The sequence below is a fragment of the Cucurbita moschata genome, unplaced genomic scaffold (assembly GCF_002738365.1).
Source record: "Cucurbita moschata cultivar Rifu unplaced genomic scaffold, Cmos_1.0 Cmo_Scf00049, whole genome shotgun sequence".
Lineage (NCBI taxonomy): Eukaryota > Viridiplantae > Streptophyta > Magnoliopsida > Cucurbitales > Cucurbitaceae > Cucurbita > Cucurbita moschata.
This window is the reverse complement of record NW_019268565.1, coordinates 1,132,686-1,144,446: the sequence shown is the minus strand read 5'-3', so window position 1 is coordinate 1,144,446 and position 11,761 is coordinate 1,132,686. Positions and strand designations below refer to the sequence as shown.

Below are 11,761 nucleotides of genomic sequence, written 5' to 3'. Positions count from 1 at the left end.
TATTGCCACTCAAGATCCTAAGGTGTTTGGTCCACTAAAAACATACGCACTTTGGTCAATATGAAACTACTCCAATTGGAACATCTTGATCTTAACTTGGTTCTCTCACACATGCTTTATTATGGAGATAATCTTATCAATCACATAAACCACGAAATTCATAATTTAAACACTCATGCAAGCTCAAAGGAAAGATAACATTCATCAATCACATGAAGCAAAAATCACAATATCTCATCCTCCTCTCTAACAGAGCATAAAACATTAAAATCAACATGCATATCAAATCCTCATGTTAGGGGCATTTCAATAATTTTCCATAACATACATACCATTTTCTTCTAACTCTTGTATCTCTTTTCGCTTAACTCGATTCAATTTGGTTCCTTCACCAAAGTTGAAGAGATTTAATCCAACTTTCTGTTAAAATTAATCTCATATAGAATGTTAACCATGTGACTTCATATGCGTTTCATCTCAAAGTTCCTTCATAAAAGATGTGTGAAATCTTCGCTGGAATAACATAGTTAATAAAAATTTATGGATCTAGAGAAAAACAGAGACTAAACCTGAAACTCTTACCTCTCATTCTTTATTAATTTTTGACATTTTGGACGATCCAAGAGCCCAAAATGCTTTTTATCTCTTCTCTCTTCTTTCATTTTCCTTGTTTATTTTCTTTTTTTCTTCCTCACTAAATTTATATTAGAATAGTTTCAAACCCCTTCAAGTAAGAAGGAAAAAATGACCATTTTGTCCCTCGAAGTTCGATTTTGAAATTTTTTTTTAATATTCTTCTCGTGTTTGTAGGAGTGTTCAACTTTTTTCCTTCCAAAGCAACTTAAAATATGTCCTCTAAAATCTTCATTAAAATCTTGGAATTTAAAATTTGAAAAGAAGAATAAGAAAATCAATTATCATCGGGCTCGGGTGTTACAAACTAACTTTAGTTCAATTCATTCATCAAATACAAAGTATTGAAGATTTAAAATTCTTGTTTTCAATCCAAAGATGAACATACCTAAGTCGAATCGATTCTCTTTCTAAAAATGTTCTCAAGCCTTGATTCCATGATGAAAGTTGTTCTAACTTCCCTAAAGAAAATAAAACCAAGCTATCTAAGGTCAAAAATGGCGATGAATGTAACTAAAAATATTAACTCAAATGACCGAAATAAGTTAATCTAATTAGTATAAAAAAAATCAATTCAAATGTCAAAAATATTTATTATTATAAAACCTAATCAAATAGGTCAGTTTCAATGACAAGAAACAGAAGCATCATCTTTCACAAGATAAATTAAGCAACTTCATAAAAATTTGTTAGTTTCAAGTGGGCTCCCGCACGTTAAATAGACATTTCTAATCTAAAACTAGCTCGTGAGTCAACTTTATTTTCAAGACTTCCCAAACATTCCTCTATCTATGCACGGTTGATGCATGAACTTTTCAATAATGACCCTACTTTTTGTTTTAAAATAAAATTGTTACTACATGCATGTAGTGACTCTTATGCGAGAAAGAAGTATTTTAAAACATTTCATATTAAGAAAATTTATAGGCTTAAACATTTATAAACCGTATTAATATGGTAACAACATAATATTGAATAAAAGAAGAACATCTCCTGTCATGGTTCAAAGATGAAAATATTACTAAACTACTCAAACAATGTATGATGTAGAGGTAGAAAACTATCTAGCGTGACTTTATTCCATGGCCTCCTCTTTTGGTGCCATCATTTGTACATAAGACCCTTGCCTTTATCCGAAAAAATGATAGATATATGATGAGATTTAAACATATTCAGCAAGTTGTCCCACTGTTGAGGTCAAAAAATGCAACAACATGCAACACGTTTATGACTGGTACGACCTACTTTTCCTAATTGTTCCTTAGCTTCTACTCTCGTTTTTGGGTAAATTTGGATGCATAGTACTTCTCTACATAGGATTCATGCATGTGTGCATGTACCCACTAGTAGACGCGCATGCACATACTCACATTACTGAAAAATAATGTAAAACAAAAAATGGGTATAATATCGCATTTTGGTTCATAACATATTGGAGAAGTAACTTGGTGTGATATATAAAATTCGTGAGGTTTCCCATTAAGAATTATGGTTCAATGAAATAATGCATATTATACCTCCTTACTTATCCTAATGCATGAGATGTACAAACATATTCACGATAGTTCATTCATTTTTATTATACATGATACATCATGGTGTTTCACGGGACATAACAAGATTGTATTAACATAGCGAACATTAATCAACAAACAAGAATAACATGCATCATAACAATTCATTAGAATATCATATCATAAATAATATCACGTAAATAGGACATACGTTACGTGTTATTCAGGCACCAATCAATTCATTCAACTATAGGCCTTCCAACAATAAGCTTACTTATAATTTTAGGCTCTAATACATTCTAAGACATTTTTGATATGACACCCTTGCACGTCAAATTAACGAGTAGTCATATGTCAATATTGAGAGTTCATCTAGTGTCCAATTGAAACTAAATTTGGTAAGCTTACATCTTTTACTTATACTAATTTAATTCCAAAGCTACTTGTCAAAATTCATGACACCCAAACTTTCGAGGTTACGGCCCAAAGTCTATATAGCTCCTATTAAACTTGTTTTTGACATCAATGACGATATTGTTGTGTCAATTTCTACGTATATCTTAGCTTGACAATCTTGCCTATTTTTCTTAGTGTGTTAGATGATACATTATCCTTTTCAGCCATATGATAATTACCTTTGTCGGCTATCACGTGGCTCGATGGACACCACTCGCATGCGACCTTCTATTTGCAAGTATGTGGGAGTCTTACTCTACTACAGTTAGTGTGCATTTTCTAGCCATTAGTTCATCTCTATGATTTTATCTATTGAATTACACAATTTCATGGGAGAAGACGAAAACTATTTAGCCCAACGATCAATTTTAGAGTAGCCCACAAAGATGCAACTTAGGCTGTGATAGCAAATTGATAAAACATCCCTAATTCTCAGCTCAAAAATTCAAGCTTTCGTTGAAGTAAAAACCCTTGAATAAAATAAATTAACGACTCCTTATACAAAATTTGAATCAACCACTAGATAAGATGTAACGACCCGAAATTTTCTACTTAATTTAAGGTCGCTACTATATACGTAACATAAATATTGAATGCGGAAGACTTCATTTAAATTCCATAAAACATAACATTTATTTTAAAACACATCCATGGACTTACGTGTTTCGAAAACATCTTTAAAACGACACAACAAAAGACTAAATAAAATAAATAAGTGTTTAACTTAAAAACATCCTATTTTAGCCGAAGTCTAAGAAAATAAATACCACTATCCTATGCATATGTTATGGTCTCGAGTTGCGATACCGTCATCAGCCGTACAGGAATGCCTTGCCTTAACCTGAAAAATGTAGTAGCACATAGCTTAAGTATTTTTTAAAAGTTTAGTAGCACGTAGCTTGAGTATTTAAAGAAATACTCAAGTGACCCCACTATTGGAGTTAAATGCAAGAACATGTGAATGCAATGACGGGACCTATCCTTTCAATCTATTTTCCTACGGTACTGTCCTAACGGGTAATTTGGACATGTACCATATACTCTACACACAGCCCATACGTGCGGGTATGGGCTCACCAATCAGTTCGCACACTGTTTGGGCCACTTTACTTGTCGGGTGAGCATACTCTGGAAAGCTCCTTAGGCCAGACACCCGTTAGAACTAGGAACCGTCACAGTAGCGCTATTCAAAACATAACGAGCGTACACCTGCCATTGGATGTACGCGTTCGTACCCTCGTGATGGAATAGGGGTATCCCCCCAAATGCATGAGCGCACATAATGCATTAGGTCCCCAATATTTCTACTTTTATCATTAATGAATATAACCCCACTATCATCTTTCATGCTTAACATGTCATTCTCATTTTTCAGTCTTCGTATCATATATAATCCTAACGGGGTTATATTTCATTTCATTTATCATGATATCATGTCATTCATAACATGCTGTATACATACAATTTAAAAAACATAACATAACACTCCATGTTTTTAACATGTCATTTCATAACGTGCAATTCATACCACAATTAACTCAATGGTCACACAAAACTATCTAAAAATAACATATCACATCACAATATATCGTATCATAAACAGTCATATCGTAAACACTTCGTGACCATATCATTCCCTAACTTATCATAGCCTTTACGTTCTTATACCTATCACAGTCATATCGTTACGTGAACGTACCTTAGTCATATCATCACAGGAACGTATCTTAATGCTATCGTTCTATCAATCTATCACAAATCTATCCCTTTTTACCCATATCCTAACCATCTTCTTTCATCAATCTCCCCTATCCATAGCACTCCGGTATGTAACCTAACCTTAACGTTTCATGAACATATCTTACTCCTATCGTTACATTCGTTTTGTGCATCCTTCTCATATCCTATCTCAAACATAACCTTGAACACATCGTACCATAATTATTATCATACAATTCACATATTATAACATAACATAAACATAATATAAGCATACCAATTCACAGATAATTCACACATATCAGTATATATGACATGTGCAGAACCACAAGCACGTGTCAACATTAAATATAACCATGCCGATAGTAAGGTCACTTACCTGGTCAGCTTAAGCTGTTGTCACGAATATATCCTTAATGAAAGTTCAATTCTGTCCTTGGAAATTCAAATCAACCTATGTGAACCCATGACATTAGTTTCAAGTTAACTCTATAAAATTATTTCTCTAACTTATCTTGGTCCATTGTAAAAGTCTTGAAATGTTATATATCAATAATTATATTTTTATTAAAAATCTTGTTTTCGATCGTTACTGATTTAAAAAAAAAAAAGAAAAAAAAAGAAAAAAAAAAAAGAAAAGTAGATAGAGTTGTGAAAAGTAGATAGAGTTATTTCAAGTTATTCTGCTATTTACTGCCCTTTGTATTTACTTTTCCCTCTCTATTTAGTTTGTAGTTTTTAATTACTGAATCTTCTTTTTTTATCTGTATTTAGTCTGTTGCCTTTTAATCTTGTTCTCATGTATTCCAAATTTCTAGTAGATGCCTGTTTCCAAATCTTTCCTTATCTTCCCTCAGTGTTTCCTGTTCACAACTTTTCTTGGTCATTCTATTTTTAATCTATTCATTCCGCTACTGATATAAATTTAATCTAATATTACTAATCTAATGTGACATTTAATTTCTAACTCAAAGCTAAACTATGGTAATAACTAATGAAGATCTAACTATAATTGGCTGTGATTTCTAAAAAAAATAGGATAAAAGAAAATAAAAATTTAATATTGATCAGATCTATGTTCATGTAAATCTCTGGTGAATCTCAATTGTGTAAACGTCATTCTCATTTTTTTTCTAAGTAAATCTGACCTTTTTTTTTTTTCCAGTAATTGTTACATCCTAGACTAAGAATGGGTTGAGGAGAGATAATTTTGGAAAGAGATGAGAGGTTAGTGGAAAGCAGCGGGGAAGGTTGTTTCTTCTTTTTGTTTATTTATTTATTTATTAGGATTATTATTATTTTTTAACTATTTTTTTTAATTATTATTATTTGTTTATTTCTTCATTTATTTCATTATTTATGATTTTATCTATTTCTTTATTTTTATTTTTATTTTTATTTTTATTTTTATTTTTTTTTTGGCTATTACTTATGTAACTCAGATCAAATATTTACAAGCAAGATTTGGAACCTTGTTTTAAATTGGGTCACTCTACAATATTCCAAGTTTTAAATTGAATCCCTCCATAATCGAACTTGATCAAAATTTAATTGAATAGTTTAGATGCAATCTACCACAACAATGACATGAAACTTAGAAATGAAAAAAAATGATACTCACATTTCTAAGGGTGAAAGTCTATGAGAGCTAAATTTTGTTCCTAAGAAAATATGACTTTTACATATTATTTTGTGGTATTTATAGTCCATCTTAAAAAGAAATATCTAACTCTTCAAATGCACTCATGAAATTAGTGGTCATGATTTGGTGAGTTACTAGACTCCCTATCTCCACATAAAAAGAAAATAGATGTTATGACCACTTTTTGGAGTAAATTCCCGCCCTTGTTCTCACTACAATAAATTATGGAATTAACCTAATAAATAAAGTTTTATAACAAATTATTCGTAAGTGCTAATTATAAGAATCTCATCTACTGCTTCAACTGTTCAAATTTCCATTTTTGAAGCTCCAAATGGTTCTTCTTCAATCGAACCAGCTTGTAGCACATGAAATAACGATTGAACCAAGTCTATCCAATTTTGTAAATAAAGAATGAACGCTTGTTAAATCTTCTTGGCCTTGGATCGTGTAATATAGGTCCAACACCGTGATCCTTATCACAATGACTCCACATTGACTCCACATCTAACCCAAATGCCACCCGACAAATCAAAATAACAATGACTCCACATCTAAAAAAAATGTTAGACAAACCTTTATATAAGCACAGCAATACTAATTCTCATACATTAACCAAATCAATGATAATATGAACCAAAATGATCATGAAGTAAACGAGGATTAATAGCTAAAATAAATGAGAGTTAATAACCAAAATAAATGAAAATACGAACAACATTATAAACTAAATGAGAGTAATCTTACGACAACATCAACCACCTCCCAACTAAAGAAACAAAAACAAATCTCAATCTTTCTTTTAAAAGTTGTCATTATGGAGCTTGGGAAGAACTCGAACAAAAGGATGATTTTCAAATTTATTCAATATATATTTGACATAAAAGAAGAACAGCTGGAAATGACGAAAAAAGTATATGTATTCAATAAAGTTTTTAAAAAAAATTTGATCAACCCAATAACCCGACCCAATTTGACCCGTACATTCCTATAAAAAACTATCTTTTAAATAAAAAAAATTTTAAAAAAAATGGAAAAAATAATTCTCTCAGCCTATATATTTTTTATTCCACAGTTGCTTTTTAAACTATATTAATTTTTATTAATAATTAAAAAGATGGAGATAGAGAGGTGATGAACTGGAGAATTTATTTAAAATGAGCTATTTTATTTTATTTTAATATTATATTATTAATGAAATTTTTGAAAATTTAAAAATATTTCTTTTAAACAAAATTCATTGGTCTTTTTATTAATTTATCCTAAATAGTTTGAAATTTCAATTCAATTTTTTTTTTTAAATAGTGTTTTAAATTTTCGTTCAAAATACATAAATTTTGTGTGTTTGTTTTTGTTCTTATTATTATTTTTATTTTTTAATGATTGTTATTCATCATTACTTTGCCCAAAAATAGTCCGAGGAAATAGAGATGGTCAATGATATACTGAAACTATCATCATTAGGATAAAAACTGCCAATAACTGTATTTTTTAACCTTATGTTCTTGTCCCATACAAAAAAGTCATCGCATGCAAATCTATTTTATATAATTTAATGGTGCCTACCAATCTTACATATAAAATATTACACAATCTATAAAATTATAATTATATTACAAATTAAATATTTAAACCCTTTCGACTCATATTTAGAACCGTCATTGATATTTAGGTTTGTAACAATCATAATCCATCCCTAACAGATATTATCTTCTTTGAGTTTTTCTTTAAAAAATTTCCCTTCAAGATTTTAAAATGGGTTTTTTAGTGAGAGGGTTTCACACTCTTACAAGTCGTTTCCCTCTCCAACCGACGTGGGATCTCACAATCCACCTCCATTGGAGGCCTAGAGTCTTCACTAGCACTTCATTTGGTGTCTTGCTCTAATATCATTTGTAACCGTCTTAACCTACCCCTAGCATATACTGTCCTCTTTTGGCTTTTCCTTCAAGGGTTTCCCCTCAAGGTAATAGAACGTGTCCACTTGGAAGAGATTTTCACACTCTTAAAAGTTGTTCCCCTCTCCAACCGATGTGGAATCTCACAATCCACCCCCCTTTCGGACCCAATATTCTCGCTAGCACACAGCCTGACATCTGGCTCTAATACCATTTGACAACCCTAACTCACCACAATCAGATATTTTCCTCTTTAAGCTTTCCCTTCAAGGTTTTAAAACGCGTCTATTAGAGAGGTTTCCACACCCTTACAAATTGTTCCTGTCTCCAACCGATATGGGATCTCACAATCCACCCCTCTTGGGGGCCCAACTTTCTCGTTAGCACACCGTCCGATATCTGACTCTAATACCATTTGTAATAGCCCTAACCCATTGCTAGTAAATATTGTTTTTTTTGGATTTCCGTTCAAGAGTTTCTCCTCAATGTTTTAAAATGTGATAACTAGAGAGAGGTTTACACACCCTTACAAGTCGTTCCTCTCTCCAACCAATATGAGATCTCACATAGTTTATATAGTTTATAGTTATAGTTAACAGACAAATTTAATTAAGGTTAATTTGGGATGATCATAGTTCATAGTCAATATGAAATTTATGTTGTTTATCACATGAAAAACAAAATATATTATTAAAAAAAACATTTTTTTTCTTTTTAAGTAAATGAAGATATTCAGTCAAATTTCTTTTGAAAGGACCAAAATTATTATTTTATATTATTATTTGAGATGATTCTTGAATTATAATAACCATTTATAAGGAATATAAATAATAAGATTAGACCATTGGCCTCTCAAAATAAATAATTTTTTTTTAAAATAAATTAAAAAAAAACACAAAATCAAAAGTTAACCCAATTAGTACTCCCTTTTGGTGCATTCTCTCTCCTCCCAAATATCAACCATTTCTCTCTCTCTCTCTCTTCAATTTCATCTTCTTCATTTCCCAATTCCATGTCTCACCCATGTTCCAACTCATTAGCAAGTGTTCCAAAATTCATCTCCTTCCACCACCATTCCTCCCCATCACAACCATCAAATTCCTCCCCAAATATGTCTCACAATTGCTTCTCGTATCCCTACCCGAGCTCGATCCCGAGCCCGAACCCACCTCCACCGTCATCTCCGCCGCTCCGAGAGGCTCTTCCGCTACTCGGGCTAATGTCTCCTCCCGAGCAGAGACAAGAACAAGAAGAAGACGACGATGATGGAGGTAGCAAAGATGAGAACGCATCGGTGACCGTGGCGTTGCACATAGGGCTACCAAACCCTAGCCCAGCTGAAATAGCTTCCTTGATGTGTGGCTCTTCATCTGAGATTGATCAAGAACATGAGTTTGGACAGTCCACCAAAACCCTAATTAAGGGACAGTATTGGATCCCAACTCCTTCTCAAATCCTCATTGGTCCTACTCAATTCTCTTGCCCTGTTTGCTTCAAAACCTTCAATAGATACAACAACATGCAGGTAACTAAATTCATCCATTAATTTGGTAAAAACTTTGAGCAATTTTTTTGTTTTTTTGGGTCTTATAATTTTTTAATCAGATCCAATCGAAATCTGGATTCGTTTTTCGTAGAGACTATTGAAGAGATTTAACGAAAAGTAAACCAAATCAAACTAAGAGACAGGTTAGACGGGTTAGACGGGTCGATGTATATTAACATAAAAAAATTTGAAAGAATTGTGGTTCTATTCTTTCAAGGTGATCACTTTGTTGCCTGATATGAATCTTCACTTTAGATATCCTTTTGAATTTTTTAATCAAATTTGATAGCTATTTGTTTGCATGATCATGAGTTGAGGGATTTTGAATGCTTCTCTCTCTAGATTTCTCTCTCTTTTATATGTCTTTTAATCAGTTCATTGGAGTATGTGTTTCAATGAATAATTGTATGCTTTTCTTGGTTGATTTTTGTTCATCCCATGAAATTATCTCATGATTTTACAAGAAGTATGCTTAAGATATGATCAAACCAATTATACGAACAATTAGATTAGCTTCGGGTAATCTCTAATTAGTTCTACACATGATCTTATTTTTCTACTCTACCTATATCTGAGTACGAGCCTTATTCAACTACGCTCACGAGAGAGGCATGCCGAAAAAATCAAGAAAATAAGGCGAGGAGAAGATAGGAAGATCGACTCTTTATCTACTCCATCCATTTGTTTTAGCAAAGCTTCCAAAACCCAAATTTTTGTTTAAATATGAAAGACATGAACAATTGGATTAGCTAATTCTTCTACTCGACTTATATCTGAATACGAGCCTTATTCAACTTCACCCATCAGAGTGGCATACCGAAAAATATCAAGATCGAAAGAGTTTTAAGCAGATTTAGTGTTATCCCTCGTCCAATTCATCCATTTGTGGAGGGGTTCGGCATCCATCTCCGCAGATATTTCCGGATCTATAAAACATGTTTTGTTACATGTTTCATGTTAATGCCAATTTTATGCTGTCATCTCTCATTATAACATGAGCTGAATTCTTATTGTTGTGTTTTTTTTACTTCAAAAAAACATCAACCTGTCTCAAATTTTGTCATTCGATCATTTTACACGTGCGTTTTTACAGATGCACATGTGGGGGCATGGATCACAGTACAGAAAAGGCCCTGAGTCCCTCCGGGGCACGCAGCCAACGGGCATGCTAAGGCTTCCTTGCTACTGCTGCGCCGCGGGGTGCCGCAACAACATCGACCATCCCCGGGCCAAGCCATTGAAAGACTTCAGAACTCTTCAAACACATTACAAGCGCAAGCACGGACTAAAGCCCTTCATGTGCCGAAAGTGTGGCAAAGCGTTTGCCGTGCGTGGCGACTGGCGAACGCACGAGAAGAATTGTGGTAAGCTTTGGTACTGCATTTGTGGCTCAGATTTTAAGCACAAGCGCTCGCTCAAGGACCATGTCAAGGCCTTCGGTAATGACCACGCTGCCTACGGTGGAGGCGGGATCGATGTGTTCGGAGATGAAGATGATGAGCCTGCTTCTGAAGTCGAGCAAGATAACGATGAATGAAGAACTTATTATAGCCAACATTTGAGAATATGATTATTGATTTACAGAATTATTGTTATATTGTATAATGAAACTTACTTGATATATACTGTTATCATATTATATGTGTAATTAATTAGGGGAACTTTGTTTATTGGTTTGGCTCAGATCGATGAAATGAAAAAGAAAATGTATAAATTAAAATATTTTTATTTTCTGATTATCCAAACATAGTTAAGGACACTCATGTGATCTTTAGGATACTTTAAGGTTTATCTTCGTTAGTTTAATGTATATAGTTCCATGTTGATTATATTGTTTGGGATGAGATGATAAAAATGTGTCGGGTGGACTAATTTTCGAAGCCCGCCACAGTTAAACACTCAACATTGTCTCGTTAATTAGCTAGCTTCAAATTTAGTTCACGTTGTACTCTTTACCGTTAATATATAGATGAAAATGATTGATTTTTAATACTATATCACCTCTAAGAGAAGATTATCATAATTCTTACCAGATTAATTTGAATTCGATTTGATAATTTAGAATTGTTGGGTAAATTAGATCTCCGTATGTTAAATTAAGATCATTAATTTTAGAACATATACAAGTATTGTCAATTTAATTTTGTTGAACTAATCGAATTGACGTCGAGAGAAGATTTTGTCCCTATTCATTTAAATTTCGAAGGTTTTTCTCTCACTCCCATCTCCGCAACCATCCGTCACATCTCTGAACATATCTATCATTTTATAGAGTTGTCGAGGGTGTTCATATGAACTCATAATCCGTCATCTCAAACTACTCAACCCAAACTATAAATATTAGGTTGGGTTA

The 11,761-nt window shown here is 32.8% G+C and overlaps 1 protein-coding gene across 1 annotated transcript; it reads left to right on the top strand.

Moving 5' to 3' along the window:
- Window positions 1–8,806: 8,806 nt before the first annotated feature.
- LOC111435473 (zinc finger protein WIP2-like) lies at window positions 8,807–11,122 on the top strand. The gene is made up of 2 exons (XM_023072851.1): window positions 8,807–9,387; window positions 10,502–11,122. The coding sequence occupies exons 1-2, from the start codon at window positions 8,875–8,877 to the stop codon at window positions 10,943–10,945; spliced, it is 957 nt and encodes a 318-aa protein (XP_022928619.1). The 5' UTR covers window positions 8,807–8,874; the 3' UTR covers window positions 10,946–11,122.
- Window positions 11,123–11,761: the final 639 nt, after the last annotated feature.